We start from the raw sequence: 17,983 nt of genomic DNA on the forward strand, positions 1-17,983 counted from the left end.
CAACTGAGGAGCGGCCACTCCAGCCATAGGTTGTAAAGCCCAGCCCGGGGTAGGCTGTTCCTTCAAATCAAACCCACATTTCCCCCGGCGCGCGTGAGTGTGAGAGAGGAGGAAAGAGAGAGACAGAGTGAGAAACAGAGAGAGAGAGCGGGAGAGAGGAGACAGAGAGAGAGAGACAGAGAGAGAGAGAGAGAGAGAGAGAGAGAGAGAGAGAGAGTCAGAAAGCAATTGGTCGCCGTGTCTTAACTTCACCTGTAATTTGGCGACAGGTATAATTTAGCCGTGTGGCCAAAACAAGCCGTAAACCAAAATAACCACTTTGTCAAAGTAGCACTTGCACTGTGTTTACACCTCCAACAACACAACTGGTCTCACTTTTACCACAAGCGCTTGACGCGCAGACTGCTGCACATTCAGTTATGCGCTCCATTGCCACACGGCTTTGTTTTCTCATTAGAACAGGACCGCAAGAGCATCTTCTCTTTGTTTTCAAATAAAGGACTAGACATGGCATACGTTTTGGTAAAATATGGACGTGTCCCGCATGTGCGTAAAATCGCACCAAATGTCAATTTGCAAACCGAAAAGTAATTCACAATCTTTTATGTTAAGGGATGTTTCTAACCTTCCTATTTAAACATTTAGGCTGTAGTTATATATTAATAATAATAGCCAATATGAGGGGACACAGAACTTGTTTGCCTTGGTAAAACCAGTCATGTTCCACACAACAGCGTGTAGTGTTTTACAGGTGCAAGCCACCAACAAGCGAACCAAGACTGCGGCATCACGGCACCTCCTGGCTCAATAAGCTGATCAACATTCCTCCTGTGTTTACTGTACCATCCTCCGGGGGGAACCATCCGGGCCAACTTGGCCTTTTTCGAATACTTCAGTCTACTCAAATATTTCAAAAGAAAGAAAGAAAGAAAATAAATAAATAGAATAGAATACATTTTCCAAACTGCTACTGGCTCTTCATATTTGCATTCAAATTTAAAATAGCCACGAAAGTGGGCCTCATCTAATCAAATGTGGAATGAATGTAGCTGAATAAGGCCTGAGGTGCAGTGTGTGTTTTTCAACATTGATGAAAGAGGTTCGTGCGATTTTCGTGTGTAATTAAGTTTTTTTTTTTTTTAACTGCTTCCACTCTAATAAAATTCATGAATATACAACTGTGAAAATGAACACAAAATATTGTCTCTTGCATTAAAAGCAACGTAATGCACTCACTGACTCAATTTTAATATTAGTAAAATATAGGATAAAGAAGATGTACTGTAACAGCAGGAAACACACCTACTTGTGCAGCTCTATAGGGGCCCTTTATCCGCGCTTGTTTTGGGTGTCGCAGGCTTCTTGGAGCACATGTGCACGGGCCCAGTGTGCAGTCTGGTGTCAGGCGGGTTCCCTGTGGCGGACAACCCGCACAAGATGTCAGCCTCCTGGGTCCCCCTCGCTCTTTTTGGCACTATTTTACTGAATTGGATACTGAAGGCATACTTTTTTCAAAGAGAAATCCCGCCGTTTTTTAAGGTAAAGGTCGCCCTCTTGTGGGTGTATGAAAAACAGCGCCACAAAGTGCTCCGTAAGCGCTCGCCCCCTCCCACGATCCCCGTGCGCAACTGCTGGTGTCGGAGGGAAACTGCTGCTTCGTGACCGCACCATGGATCTATTAAAATAACCTTATCACACACTGGATCTGTGCTTACTACTGTGGGAACTAATCACGCAGCAAAGGTGTGAACTGTAGGCCTATTTTATGACAATATCTTATTTAGCCCATGATGCCTATAATGAATCTATGATTAATCACAGGTGTAGTTTAGCAAACATGAGTCTAAGCTATGCTAATGTTTCTTTACTGATGACTGACCTAGGTGAGTTAGCATAGTAGCCTACAGTGGATTTTCTTTTAGTAGTTAGTTGTGTTGTAAAGTTAGGCCAATGAAAGTGACTCTCTCTTTGTCACTCGAATGGTTGGAAAGCGCCCAAGTCTTTTAGGTATTTCAAGCATAACGAAAAAGGCAAGTTTGTTGCCTGGTGCTAAATAGGCTACTTGCACCCAGTAGTCTTGCAGTAAACCACGGCTAACACAAAAGTACAATATTATGTGAAATTTTGAATATTGCGCCACAAGTTAACTCAATTTATTATGTTTGTTTTCTATATGTTGTTACGTGCTCTGTTCATAACAATATAATACAACTGTCTTGTATTTTTCCAGTGCAATGCTGAGAAGTGGGCCAAGTGCAGGGGCTGCAAAGGAACCCAGTCACAGATAATTAGCTTGGGCTGACTGTGACCCCAGAGGATTGAACATGGTAGGTTTTTTGAGGAGGGACCAGTTTGGTAAAGTGATGAGATTTTGGAAGAGCACAAAAAGCAGGTCAAGTGAAGATGTAGAGTGCAATGAGGGCACTCTCTCAGACTGGTCTAGTGTAAAAATAAACAGCTTTAGCCCCTCTTTAGAATGCACTTGAGGGTCCTAGTGTGTTTACTTTCCCCCGAGTTGTCCTAAGTCAAGATAGCGTTATTGTATACATGTTCTCACACACTCTCTCACTCACGGCTCAGCTGCCACTCCACTTCAAAGCTCTAGTCCTGAGAGGAACCGGACACTAGACATATTAATGGACACTATAGGGTGGCTACGTAAGTGTCCTCCTTTGTTGCTGGGTCGGGCATGTCGAAGCGGAGGAAAAGCTATCAATATTTTCTTGTGCCAGTATTATTGACCCATCCATCATTTTGACACTGCATCTCTGAAGGTGGTCTGTTGCCAGCTTGGACTTTTTTTTTTTTTTTAAATCAGGATACCTCAAGGCTGCAGTAAGGGATTTGTTGTAACTCAATCTGCTCTCTTCAACATTAGGAAGTTGTGTGTACATGGGGAGGGTCTATGTCCAGTCATAAGATTATTTTTAGTTTGCTAGCTTCTTTGACAGTATAAATGATGGCAACAGGAACTATGGCTTCCTGACTTGTACTGTGTTCAAGTGTATGCATGATTAGCCCAAATTCTTCAAAGTATGTGTGTGTTTTTACATACATGTAGCTATGCATGAATTAAGGGAGGGGGTCCAGGTACCTCACTGGTGGTATTTAGACCGTTCATTTGTGAGGAATCCAGGATCATTATCCCAAAGTGTTGCCAGCTGGAAGTGCTTGGAAGTTCCCATTTGAACTCGATGTGTGTTCCGAGCGACTGGGAATGCCGCGCAGATTCTGGTTTTCATTCCGCCTTGATATTCATGAGCTGGGGAATCTGGCACTGTCTTGACAATTAGCTAATAAATTGTACGGTCACAGCAATGCCACCCAAGGCTATGGAGCCACTGAATTAGTTTTAATCTGCGGAGTTGGAAGCGGATGGCGAGGAGGGATTTCAGTTCTGATACGCTGGTCGTAAATAATGACAAAATAAATGTGCAATCATTTAGGGAAGACATGGGCTGTTCTTATATTTCTCTCCTGTCTGTCCAAGTCCATAAGCATCAGTATCTGTGGTTATTCTCAACTGATGCTCCCATAGTAAAGGGAAAGAATGACTTGTTTTTAAGTGGTTACATTTGTATTTGAATTTTGTGCCTTTTTCTGCGCGACAGAACAACCACTTAACATTCTCACTGCAAATTACTGTCATTTGTATTATTGGGAGCTTACTTTATTGTAGAAGACTGAACTAGAAAACTGGTTTACTGACATAATCTGAATATTATAGGATTTATACTAGGATTACAAGATGAGTGTGCCTCTTTATTAAGAAATAGTTTTGTCACCACTAGATGTCAGTGTTGCTTTGGTTTAGTTTGCGCTCTTACCTGTCGGAGGAGCCGGAGAGGGGATCAGAAGAGCGCTCAACTGCCAAGTGTACACTACAAAATTAAGATGATGTGATTATAGTTTATTTAAAGCCAATAGATCCATGTTATTTGTATAATGTGTACTAGCTCTTTACCTCAGTTATCCTCATCTCCTCATATTGACATTTAAAGACAGTCTTCAATCACTGCAGTGTTGATGTTTTCTCTGGGGCTTAAGTCTCAGGTATCTATGGAGAAAACCTTCTTTGTCGGGCCTAGTGGTCAGCTTTCCTAATCATTTCCTTTCACAAAAGGGGTATTTACCTTCAATATGGTTTGCATAAGCTGTAAGGAGACTCAGGGCAGGCCAGTAATTACAATGCAATCCAAAACCAGGACTTCTAATAGTGTTACTCAATGGATTTTATCAAACATGTAGCATGGGTTATCAGAGGTTTATAATTATTTCACAGTGTTATGGTCATCTGATTGACTTAGTGACAGCTCTAAAGTGTATTTTCTCACATACACACACGCACACAGTTTTGAATAACACTATGGGAAATTCACTTGACAAATGTCCAGCCAATTACCAGAGTATTGCAATTTCTGGCTCGTCATGCCCTCTTTCAGCGTAACATGAACCATTTCTAAATGAGACTAAATGCCGTCTGATTCAAACAAGGTCATTGCGCTGTTCCCATGGGGTCAACCCTTGTGCACTTTGAGCTGAAAAGCATCCCATTTGGCTCTCCCTTTACATGGAGATCCTATTGACAAGTGCATGCAGGCTGCCACACACACAGACAGAGCACGGCCCCTTTCAGACTCCAACCTCTATGTCCATTTTCTAATTGGTGGTTCTTCTTTCAAAGCCCTGATTATGTGTTATGTGTTGAGGAGGCTGTCTACTCTTTTGCAAGGCATCTCGATTCAGTGCATCTCCAACGCCGGAGGGGACAAAAGAGGCACTCGCTCCTCTTGTGGGGGTCCGCTGACACCAATAAACCCCCCCAGCCCTTTCCACTTCCTCCTCGATGTGTTGGGGTTATGTCAGGAATGTCCTGGGTCCCATTGTCCCCCGGTGCTCTGTTTTTGGTAACCCATCACCAAGCATTCTGTGTGGCTCACCCGCTGCCTCCTCCCTCCCTCCCTCTCTCTGTTTTACACACCAACACACACATGTATACATCCCTTACTCTGAATAGACCACCTCGGCTGAATACGACAGACAGCCAGGCGTCAGGACGTCAGGTTGGTGCGCTGTGGCCTGCTGGGAAAAATACAGCCAGTTATGTTCACCTGTTTGGTCACCTCAGCCTGTGCGCTTTGTCTAATGGCACAAAGACAATGGCCTGAGTGTTGTGGGCTCCATTTAAAACTCTGTCCTTTCACTGAGGTTGAATGCACTGTCTGTAATAGAGTTAAAACCACATTTCTGTTTGTGTTTATTCTACGTTTCACTTTAAATAATGCCAAGAACACTAGCTTGACATTCACCCTGAAGTTGAACTTGAATATGAGTGCATTGCTTTTAGCAAAACAACTATTTATGTGAAATTATATTTCAAAGTGTCCATCTTATCTATGTTATAAAGTTATAAATATCCTCATCAGAATCATACCTTGAGTTTTGTTTCATTCACACAACTTAATTTAACACACAGACACTGCATATTTAGGCTGTTCTTCTCTCAAACACCCTATTCCACTTTGTGATGCCATGTGGTAATACAGGAATTGCTCCTCTGTGTTTTTAAACTTACACATTCACTAGAATCATTTAGATGATTTCAGCCCTGGAATGCCAATCAACTGAACAAAAAGTAAAAGGCACTTCATAGCAGCACGAGGTGGAACAGAGCATTTTGAGCTTTGGAAATGCAGACGACTTATCAATGCAGGATTACTGAAACGTGTGAAAACTCAACTCCAGGTATGTTTTTGAGAAAGTATCAACATTAGAGCATGGCTAAAAGCTCACAAGAGTATATTTTGCATAATAAAGGAACTTTAAATGTATGGAATCATCATTTCTAAAAGAATCCGGCAACAGTATTTCAAATTTGTCTAATTAATACACTGGATTAACAATTTCCTTTTTATTTGTAGCATCTTCCTGCAAGTTATCTGGCTCAAGACCTCTGCGGTATCAGTAATGGCTTCTTCCAGGTACACCCCACCAGACCAAACTCCCAACTCTTACTGTAGACACATTCACAAGTCTGCGGCATGCCCAAAACATCCATTTATTCAGATTATTTACAACTTAGTCACATTTTTCCCACTGGGGGCATTAAATATTTTACCAACTTCATCATCATCACCTGGCTTTAGTAATACTGCAGACCATGACTAGCACTTATTGAGTTTCTTGTCAGAGATGTATGTTTGGGAGTGCCAGGGAGTTAGTGATAGTACGTTGGGTTGTACATATGTTACAGAGCAAGGCGCCATTGCGGCCTAAAAAACTATTAGGCTCTGTAAATACACACTGTGGCGAAAGTAAACATTCTCAGCATGCCATGCAGCCTGCGCACAGAGGGGTACAGGGAGACAGCGCCGCGCCGGCTCTGAGGGGAGGGGGGGGCAATCAGCGACCCACGACACCATGGGTACGGAAATATAGATTTGAATTAGGGAAAACTCCAGTGTACGTAATAGCACCATCGCAATCATGATGGAGCTGAGTGGACAAGTAAACATCTCAAATGCAGTGGTTTGGATCGTTATGATAACCAGGGCCTATCAGGAGCTATTTGGAATCATCTCATATTTGTGCATGTTGGTGATGAATGCCCTGCTACACTAATGCCCATTTGGTGTTAGCGGAGAGCTGTAAGTACTTGTTTGCAGTGGAGAGGGTCAGTGGCCTCTCGAGAAGCAGGGGCCACTCTCCAAAACACTTGAATTGGTTTGACAGAAAGAGCTGAACCTGGATTCACATTGACGAGGTAAGAATGAGTAGTTCTGTCTGCATTTCCAATCAATGAAATACAAATAGTCTTGATAACACCAGTTAAACAACACTGCTTTTGGTGCATCCCTTTCTAAATTTAAGATGCACACCAGCACTACCAGAAGGCGTGTGTAACCATGGAAACAGGGCTCAGAATATGCTCTATTCCCGGCCCTGTTAGCACCTCGCTACTCATAGCTCTATATTTAGGCCTAACTTTGGATTCACCGTGTCTAATAAGGGTTAATATAAACAGATTAAGTTGTATGCTGGGATGTGGGTCACTTTTAAGCTTGCCATGCACATGACTTTTCACTGTTCTTCTCGCTGTTCAGTGTACTAACCTTCATTTGAATAAACTCACCTGTTGGGTTAGGGAATGTGAGCTTGCTGTTGTGTTGATGTTGTGATGAATTCTTTATCTACTGCCTCAGGTTTGTAAAGCCTACATAAAGGCAATACAAAGATAAGTCTCAGCCCGCTGTGAGAGACTGGTGACTTCTGAAGAAGGATAATACACAGACATGCATTTCGGGCATGATTGTGGTAACACTGGGCTATAATTAGACCATTTTTGTGGCTTCATAAAGTGACAAATCAACTGAAGACCACCAGGACACGTGTAAGAGATCTGTAAGCCACATACAGCCGCTCGGAGACGTAGCCGTGCGTACACACTTACATACACACTTCTTCTATTGCCTTTGAGAGAGAACTAATGTTATGTGCCCACACACATGCGCCACATGCCGGGGTTGGTGGTCTGCTGGTATGCTGCGTATCATCTGCCCCCTCCCTCCAGCGCTGGGGCTAATACCCTGTCATCATCAATACCCTCACAGTGCTGACTCAAAGCCTTTTACTACTGTGGGCTTTGGGTGCACTTACAGCCATAGACCCTTGTCTCCGGCTCTGTCTGTCTGCAGATATGTGCGGCTCCACACTTATTACACCTATTAATCCTGCGCCTTTGTCTATGCAGGTACTGTCATGTGACCTGCGCACTTTTGTCCTGGTATGAAAATGAGCACTGAGACTGTACCACCCACTGATGCTCCCAGTGTGACCACAAGCATCAGAATAATGAGGCCTCAGCCTCCTCACCACTAAGCATGTCACTCAGCCAACATCATTATCTGCTGCCATTATTCCAGCCCTTTTTTGGCTGCACAAACTACTCCTTATCTTTTTATACATAAATATGAGATAGTTATGTTAACAAGGGATAAGAGCAGATCGTATAGGAGTCCTTTTGTTTGCAGCTGCTTGTTGAGTGTGGAGACAGCCCTGTCACATAGTCATTACAGCAGAAGGCAGTGGCGTCTTGACGTTTTTATGAGCACTGTATGAACATCTTTGTGAAGTGTCAACATCTCACATGTGCTTCTGCAGTACAAATGATGAGCACAAATGATGGCTGTGTAACTATGACAATGTCACATGGTCATATTTTGTCTTTTTATGAATGAAGTAGACAGCATAAGATTGATAGGCATTTGAGGATAGGTACTATATTTTCTAAGCCATGACACTTACGCCAAATTTGACTTATAGTCTAAAGATGTCATTTACAACCATTGTTTTGTATTTCTACCTTTTTTGTGAGTAAATGTTCTGATTGTTATTCTTAAAGCAAAGTGGCTCTAGCCTTTTTGTTGAAATGTGCTGAACGGTGATCTGCCGGGAGCTGATGGTGCTTTCTGACCCTCACCTTGTGCTGCCGGCCCGGGTAGAGCCCCTCACCTCTGACTGGCTGGCTGGGCAGGCTGTGTGTCTAAAGGTGCGCACCTCACTGGCTGGAGCCAGGGCGGCGTATTGCCTTTCACACGCTTCTAAAATACTCTCCGGGCGGGCAGAGCCTGAAAGGGTTACTGTTTCCCAAAGTGCCTCATTCTGCGCAGTCGAGAGGGGGCGGCTGAGTGGCGCCGTAGAGTCACAGACGCACTTTCTAAAAACCCCGAGACATCATCAAGAAAGAAGCTGACAGTGAGGAAAGCAGCCCCTTCCTCTCCTCTCCTTCGCCTCCTCCTCCTTCTGCGCTGGCACGCTGCCTTTCTTCTCTTCTTACCAAAGCCCTCCGCGGTTCTGTCACAATAAGCGAGCGGCAAGTGTCAAATCCAACTCTGGCCACAGAGCTACAAATCACTCGAAGGCACACAAGATGCGCTCAATGGAAAGTTTCGCTTTCAGACGTTAGTCATGGCTCTGTTTAAGTCGTTGATTGTATTTAAAGAATATTATAAACACCACAAACCCCCATACTTAGACAAAATGGCTCGTTTCTTTCATTAAGCGTGTGTTTAGTTGGCTAATTCTGCTAACGTGAAAAACAGTTGTCCATTGTTTTATGGGCTTTGTTTTTCTCTCTCAGGGCGGTGAGACTTGCACAGGCGCCGGTCTGCTGCAGTCAGTCCACCTCGAGTCTACAAATACCTCAGTGGAACTTTGTGTGAGCAGCCCCAGAGTAATGCAGCCCAGAGACGCAAAGCTGCGCAAAGCCACTGGCGCGTTCTGAAGCAGAGTTTCACCTCATGGACAAACGCGCCTCCTCTCACAAACGGATGGCACTTTAGACAGGCTCACAGTGCACATCCTGGACCAGTATTTGTTGACACTAAACACATTGAAATATAGACTTTATTGCTAAATTGTGATAGCCATAACATGTACACTGATATGTCCGACTTTTTTATTTATTTTTTTTCTCATTTTAGCAATATTCAAGTAGACATCTCCCATATTTTTGTTTCTGGTATACTCTGCTATTCTCTTCCTTATGCTCTATACTCACAATCGTTAAAATAATAAATAAAACATACAGATTTGTTTATTTCTACAATACTATGTATTCCAAAAAGCTGAGTTCACGCCTTTATATATATCTTTAGCCTCAACTTTTTAAACAATTTAATAATTATTGATATTAATATACAAAAACCTCTAGGCAGCATTGCAGTGAAATAACAGTCAGTTCAGTTGAAAAGTTCCCTTCTTGAAGAAGTGTATAGCAATCCATTCTCAAAGTCTCTTAATGTAAAAATATTTTTAAAAAAGAAAGCTCTTCCATATGAAGTGCTCATGTTTTCCGCAGAATAAAATATGGTCCTGGATCAATTAGAAAAAAATAGCTGCATTTGTCTTAAATATGTACAATGTTGATATTTCACTTAAAATGCTATATAAAAAAATAGATTTGCTATGGTGCCCACTTTTGTAATAGTTAACAGTGCAATAGAAAACCGTATTTCCAGTCCACACCTCCTCCTCCTCCTCCTCGTGAGGATTAGCACGAGCATTTGCACTCTGAGATGATTGGGTATTGCACCTGTATCCACGTGCAGTACTTCTGTTTGAGGAAGCCTTGACAGTACCATCGTAGAAAAATCTTATTGATAGACTTGACTGGTTTACAAGACATGCCCTCTGGGAAGGAGCACGAGCGCTCCGAGAAACAATTCCCCTCTTTTATGTAACGTGGCCAGAACCTTACGCCCAAATCCTTCCAAGTGTACACGACAGGGCAATGCGTATAGGTCCACAGCCACTGCAGGAATTTCCTCCTCGCCTTCTTCCCCACTTTGACCCGCTTCCCATACGGGGTTTCAGTGAGGTCCAGCTTTTTAATCTCGTTGGGCATCGGCCCGTGTGGCTTCATATGTGTGTCCGAGAGGTTCACCAGCATGGGTGAGCTGATGGACATGAAGTTAGGGTCAAAGTTGCTGCCCAGCTTTTTCCTCAAAGTCCTCTCCACCAAGTCCTGCTCCCGTGGGTCGTACTCCGGGTCCGGGTCCTCCTTGAGGTCAGGCACTGGCAGGTGGTCACTGGGCGATGGACGGAGGCGTAGGTAATGCTGGGAGGAGACCCCGACGTGGACGCACAGGAACACGTAAACTAGGAGCGTCTGCGAGAGCGCCATCGTTCCTCTTCTATCGCGTAACAGTTCACTTCTTTGCCCGGTGCCTGTGTTGTATGCAACCACTGGCCCTGGGCTTCATAAATAGTAGAGGTTCAGTCACCAGCAAGGCGATACTTTTAATAGACCGCGACCGGTTTGAATGACATGGGGTGCTTTACAGCTGATGATGTGTAGTCTGATCAAAAAACGCACAAACAAAATCACTCTTTCACGCTCGCTCCGGCGTCAGCCCCGCTCACTTGGATTCACTTGGGGTCTCTCTCTGTTGTCATGGTTACTCCGGAGACTCTAAACGACTGAGTGCTGTGTGCAGGGACTGAATAGATCCACGGCGTCTCCACAGTAAACAAGCCGACTTAACAAAGTTTGAAAAAACACTGATATTTTTACGCATGTGTCTTTCTAACCGAGGTTTGACTTTTTCACGTCGCCTGACGCGCTCAGCACTAGCCAGGTCCCAGGACGCGCGATCCACGCGCACTGACAGTTGCCTTTCAAATCCCAAGATGTGCACCTTACACAGAGAAGCAAAAGTGCTTAGAATGTCCTGCAACGAGATGCGCCCTCGTTGCGCACCGTTTCTCCCCGCAGGATGAGTCCACACTTTGAAATAGTTTACAAAGTCTCGTCTACTTCTACATGGAACATAGGTCTCAAAACGTCTCTACTCAGTTTGAAAAGTTGGTTCCTCGAAGTATAGAATCCTTTCAGAAACACTGCATCCTTCTCCGCCACTTCATGGTGAGACTGTCCCAAACGTAGACTCGTTTTACGGCCAATTCCTGAGGGAGTGTGTGCTGTGGTAAGTGGCGCTGCGTCTCTCCTACTCGAGTCTGAGAGTGTCTGTAGCGAGCGCTGCCCTCAGTCCCAAGTTAAATATCCCCCTCCGACGGTACAAAGTGTCAGAGGGTCCTGCCCACCCCGGCCACTTTCACTGTGATTGACAGCTCTCCTTTTCGGGCCAACCCTCCCCTCACAACGTGGAAAATATCAGCCACAATCTAAGGATCAACTGGGTCCTAACGCACCACTTTTATCCACGTTGGTGTAAAGAAACTTATATTTTATGAGCAAATCTATCCTAATAGGCTACAACTCTTTCTGGTCGGCCCCGTATTACAGACTAATAGTTTCAATCCGTTGTCAATAATCAGATGAATCAGTTTCCTCCGCTTGAACCTTTCCCATGAAATTGATGGGAAACATTTAGTAGCTTGTCTACGGAAAAGGGGCATCACATTCCACCTTTGTTCATCAGGATTTGGGTCTGCACAGGAATTGGCCCGTTGAACTCTGGGGTCACAAAATAGGCGCGTAATTAAGGGCTATAAATGGCTGCGGATAAGTAACCTTTCCCATGCTAAGCAGTCGTTACACCACGCGGGAGTGGCATCGGGCCCACGGAACTAAACGTTAGGTATCAGATAGAACAGATTGAGTTTAATTGGATTATTATTATAATAATTATTATTTTCATCGTAAATAAATAAATATAGAATAACAATACTAATACATGACAGTCATTTTTTTTTACGTACTAATGCATTCGTTTTGGTATCTATAGTAACATTCTTATACTATTTATTGGAAACGCTGTAGTGGTTAGTGCTGCCTCCTCATTGTGATGGTCCTTTGTAGTGGTCACTAGAGGGCGTCGATCTAGCATGTTGTGGATTCTCCAGGCTCGTTCAGAGACTGCTCAAATTGAAGTGCATGAGGAAAGAATGTGTTCTCAAAGTTATGGTCCAGCTCAACTCAAATGGTGCACTTGCTTTGAAGGCCAGTGAGGACATCACTAGAATGGTATAAGAGCCTCACTGGATTCTATTTGTGCTATAGTTACTAATGCACATGGATTTTTATTAGGCAATTTTTGTGATAGTCGTTTCTGATTTTGTGGTCATGCTTTTGACAATGTTTGCTTTACCGTTGCCTTATGCTTTGTTATTTTGTCTCCTGCCACTTTAAATTATAGTTGAATTCTTAATATGTTTTCAGAAACTTTGTAAAATGGCTGCATAAATATCGTGAGAATGATTTAATAGAGAAGTATGTATTTCTCTGATGATCTGTCATTTGGGCTTGCTTAGCCCAACCTCTACAGACTTCCCTCTTATAAAGTGGTTAATGATTAGTGTCCCTTGTAGACAGGACTCAGTGGGCAGTGGGGACAGTAAGGCTGAGCTGTTACTGTAGAAATGACCATTCCATTGTCTCCCTCCGCAGGTCTTAGTGCACTGAGCCCCATGCCGGGAACTTTTCGTCCCAAGCTCTAATACTGTCAGGCTGGCCAGCATTAAGTGCACCCCCATACCCGGGCTAATTACTGCAGAGATAAAGACAAGTGGAAGAGAGTGAGGGGATGGTGAGCACAGTGGGAAAGACTGCTGTTTGTCATGATGGGGGGGGGCTTGGGTGTTGTGGTAATGGTGGTGGTGCCGGATGGCAGTTTGCTGTGGAATGGCTAATTAAATAACACCATAAAAGGATCCCGGCTTGCTTTAACGAAGCTTCTGACGAGAGGGGCTGGGGGGTGGACTCGCTGCATAGGAGAGAGGTGGGGTCGCCACTGAAAATTGGGCTTGTATAACAAGAGGACTTAGCTCTTTGGTTTTGCAATGATTGTTCACGCTCCCTTAGGTCTCAATAGGGCACATGGTGAGGGTGCTTTGGGGGGCAGCCCTAAGGCACAGATAGGACCCTTCACTTGTGAATGCTACACGCAAACATAGACACTCGGACACCCCTGCGGCTTCACACAAAGACCTCTACCCAAGTTTCGGACCGGAGCTTATCCAGTGCTGGGGCACAGCAAGGGGCTGGCCTGGCCAGACTGGCTGACTGTGCCCACTGGGGACTGGTAGAATGGCACAGGGGGTGGAAGGAGACGGACAGCTTGGACAGGATGGAGGGGAGTTAACTTCGAGGCACAAAGCACAAACATGTTAGACTTACAAAATCATCCTTGTTTATTATACAATTTTTATATCAACTTTATAGTCTAAAAGATTAAGTCACTCAGGGAAAGGCACAGTATGATAATGTTTTGAATGGCAGAGATGTAGTGTAAACCCCTTTTTCTGAGATAACTGTAATTAGCTTAGTGCTGTTTCATTTTCACCACTCTCTTGTTTCCTTGGCAGCTGGACAGACAGGAATGTCTAAAGGAATTTCAAAATACAAAATTTAGTTTTCTTTCAGTTTAGTACAACAAAGAAACAACACAACATTATTCTGAATTAGATAGTTAATGTCTCACCTGGACCACGATTCAAAACCAATCTGTTATGTAAAAACAAGGCCATCAGTGCCTGTCAATGCATTTACCTTCATTCCCCACTGCCTTCACCATATCCTCCAGTTCTACTTCTGTCTCCACTCTCCCCCATATTCAACTTTGTCTGCGTGCCTTAACCTAAAGCAGATGGCTTGGGAAGCATGTCAAAAATCTGTCTCCCGTTAACGTTACTTTTGAAGCCCCTCAACTTTTTTCTTTCTACAAAAATTCACCATAAAGTTAGTTTTGCAAAATACCAGTAAACAGCATCAAAGTGATATTTCCCCTTGTTCTGATGAGGGGAAGAAAAGAACGCGGCACCAACGCGGGAGTTAGGCTTGTTACTGTCTGCTGTGCCCATGCAATCTGTAGTCAATCTGAGTCTGCATCCTTTGTTTCTACGGCAGCATTCCACTTGTGATGGAGAAATGGTGCACTGTGATTAATGGTGATCAGATCGTAGACAGCGCAGTGGCTTTGAGAAGTGATGGTGGGCCCACTTTGAACTTGGTGCTGATCAACTCAAGCACAGCTGCACTGTGGAACTCACACACACACCAAAGGACAACCTTTTCACAAATTAAGCTCTTTGTTAATGGTAAACTGAAAAGATGATTCGACCCAGTCAAAACACAGACTCCTGCAACTGTGAAGATTTCCTTAATAGCATTTTGCAAAACCAGAAAACTATTTTCTTAATACAACACAATGGAAAACTAAATACTAAAACATTACCCAATAATCAAAATAATATGTGCAACACAAGAACACATGTCTGAGGTTGGTAATGCGCTTTACCCCGGCCGCCAGTATGAAAATTAAAATAAATCATTGCACCAATCCAATATACTCACTAGTAATATTACTATATACTATAATACTATAATGTTGTTTCTCAACTGCACACTACCTCTTTTTAATGTCCATTCTAGATATTTACTGGCCTATGTTGCACATGAAATTTCATGTGTATAACATCCCTACAAAAACATATCTAAAGAAAAGTTAGTCAGGGGTAAACCTTTTGCACATTTGATGGATTCACCCTTTTTGAAAGTTGGGAGATGTCTCTTTCTCTGCTTCCTCACTTAGACTGACCTGGACACAGCAGAGATGAAGGTGGAATTGAATTGATCATGCCTTCCCAAAAAAACTGCAGGGAGAAATAGTACATTTTAGCACCAGGAGGGCATTCTCCCTGATCTTCCTTATGGTGGGATGACATCATTGGCTTGCTGCCCAATTCCCACCATTTACAATAGGGTCACTGTTGCCTTCTCCACTCTGCCACAAGGGCCAAGAAGGGAAGAGAAATGCAGAGTGCAAGACAGAAGAAGGAGACAGGGTGCCAACAATGCAAAAATGGTTGGTTAGCTCACTACTCTGCTGCAGACAGACGCTCAAAGGCGTCAAAATCTGAATGAGTGCTATGACAAGGGCTGTGACAATGGAACATCTCAAGGTTGAATCCAACAGTTGCCATATGTTTTACTACCATTGAAGATTTAGTCTGTCAATGTAATCTAGCCTCTCATCAGTGAAATCATGGCTTGCATGCAGCAGTGATCGGGCCTGATGCTTGTTATTGTTGAATAGTAGTTTGATGTCAAATGGAAAATGGACCTCACGGGAAAAGACTATTGACAGGAAGGCATTTAATGTTAAAATGAATATGTACCATCACACTCCAAGACTTTGAAATTGAATTTCAGGCACTACACTGTTGTTGCTGGACATTTCATAACTTGAGTAATGCTATATTAAATGTGAACACATATCTTTTAAGAAGTTTTCTCCAACTTAGGTAAACCCTGACCACAATTACTGGCAATCCGGTCATTCTCCCAACCACTAAGCCATTGTGCTGCCACAGGCCATCTTGTCGAAATGAAACATTTTGCCCACAGCCGCTGACCACAACAGATGTTCTCTTGCCTCTGCGGCATGTGTGTTCTGTTGAGTCTAGCGCCAAGGCACTTCCATAGACTGGCACTGGCTAAGAAAAACAAAGAGAGGGAAATTCTACGATGGCGTCTTGAAGGTTTGTGACTGGTTGTGAGTGAGGTAGACCTGTTTATGTTTTTTGGACTGCATTGAAATTCTGGTGCACTAGATGCATCAAATAGACAATGCTGGTTGCAGATTGGATGATGCTTTTCAATATCAAAACCTGTAGAGCTCAGCTGGACCACTCAACTACAATCACTGATGTCACTAAACTGGTAGTGCTGCCCCTGATGCCCTGTGGCCCTCTGGTATGTTTGCCGAACACTCAGAAGGGTGGAAGGTGACAGCCTGCTGAGATGCCAGGAGGACTGGGAAGGTTTTGGGAAATGTCTCGCTGGTGTGCGAGCACGCACTGCCGCCCGGTGGGTGTCTGTCTGCTTGGGAATGGACGGAAAAGGACGGGGGCTGACAACAAGCTGAGTGTGCGCTCAGAGGGATAGTTTGTCCAAGGGATGTACCAGATGTTGACTCACACTGGTTTGCTAATCGGGAGCCACAAGCCCTTGGAGCCACGAGCAAACAGGAACGTCTGCCTTTTTCTGTCACCACGGGGATACGGGATTGGGCCTGGGGGGAGTGGCTGAAAGGCAGGTATGAAAAATGAAGGAAGTGGTCGGATTGAAAAGAAGCAACAATACAAACCTCAAGGCTTCCTTTGTAAATGGAGTGCTTAAGTTTCAGTCCAGGATTAAGGTGTTTTTAACAGGAGACCCAGCAAGATCAGGAAACACCCACTCCCTCCCACCTGTCATTGTAAATAAGGCTCTTTCCTTAATTGAGAGCCACTAGAGTCAACCAATAAAAAGCCCAACAGACTGTTGTTGAAAGTATAACATTCTAATAAGTCTATTTCTACTCTTGAATTAACTGAAATTACATTTCAAATGTTGTTAAGTGCGGATGTATATTTTCAGTTTTTCAACAGACTAATCACATTATGCAATTGTGCCTATCAGAGCAGCCAAGCTCAGATGCAACTGGAAACCTTTGTGGCTGGAATAGTAAACTGTGCAGCAGGAAGCAGACAACAGATAGCACTGACCATAGTACGCCAAGGAGCAGACGGAGGCTGTTAAACACATTTACACTGCAATAACTTTCACAAGTCACTGGGCCTATGGAGGAGAGGGCAGAGGCAGACCATCCGGGCCAAGCACATCAACAAGGAGCTATTGAGACTGGAGATCTGTGCTGCTGTCAGTCTGAGAGTCACACAAGATCACAATTGTGGTTTGTGCCAATAACCTTGTTGACCTTATTTAACCTTGGATTTGGCCAGTTCACAGCCCAGACTACAAGTGCCCATTGACAAAGAAAATTGGGAAAGCCATTTGTGTAGGACCACTGATGTTGACTCTGTGGACAGGCAGTTGTTTCATGGTCCGCTCACAGACTTCGCAGGTATATGAGATGTTGTGGTGAGTTTACAAAATGCAAAAGACGTTATTAGACCCTACAACGGAGACAGACTGGAGGAGCCGTGCACTCTCAGTGTGACTGCTAATAGTGTGTGTATGCGTGTGTGTGTGTGTGTGTGCATGTCTGTGTGCGTGTGTGTGTGGTGTAATTACAGCCAGCAGAAGTATCGTCAGTCTGTCTGTGGCATGCAGTGGTGCTGCTGACCTTCCCTCTGCTCCTCTCTCCTCAGGACGGCTGACTGTCTGACTGGCTCCCTGTCCTCCACGCACACATACGTCCACGTACACGCACACTTGCACAGGCACGCGCACACGCACACACGCACAAAGGTGCTAACAGGACAGCTGACTGCTTTCCTGCGGAAAAGCTCCATGAACATCAGAATGTTAATGTAACGCATATTTCATTGTTTCAAGTTTTATAAAAAGTGTATATTTTACAAACTCCAGTGGTGCCCATCAAACCACATGCAGATGCACATAATGAAATGATTTATTACAACAGCAATATAAATATAATGATGCGATTTGTTTTTGACAGTTATATTTTTAGACACTTGAATTTTTTTTGCCACTAGGGCATTAATAGGATTGTAT

The 17,983-nt window shown here is 43.8% G+C and overlaps 1 protein-coding gene across 1 annotated transcript; it reads right to left on the minus strand.

Annotated features, from left to right (window-relative positions):
* Positions 1-9,452: 9,452 nt before the first annotated feature.
* Positions 9,453-11,294, minus strand: nog2 (noggin 2). Its single transcript, XM_020924404.2, has one exon. The coding sequence runs from the start codon at positions 10,682-10,684 to the stop codon at positions 10,052-10,054; it is 633 nt and encodes a 210-aa protein (XP_020780063.1). The 5' UTR covers positions 10,685-11,294; the 3' UTR covers positions 9,453-10,051.
* Between the last annotated feature and the right edge of the window lie 6,689 nt (positions 11,295-17,983).

This window comes from Boleophthalmus pectinirostris, unplaced genomic scaffold, assembly GCF_026225935.1.
Source record: "Boleophthalmus pectinirostris isolate CB_2022bp ecotype Guang Dong unplaced genomic scaffold, ASM2622593v1 HiC_scaffold_14, whole genome shotgun sequence".
Taxonomy (NCBI): Eukaryota; Metazoa; Chordata; class Actinopteri; order Gobiiformes; family Gobiidae; genus Boleophthalmus; species Boleophthalmus pectinirostris.

Bases quoted from the DNA above. Each gene is read 5' to 3' on its own strand.
- nog2 (XM_020924404.2), bottom strand. From the start codon at position 10,684: ATGGCGCTCTCGCAGACGCTCCTAGTTTACGTGTTCCTGTGCGTCCAC.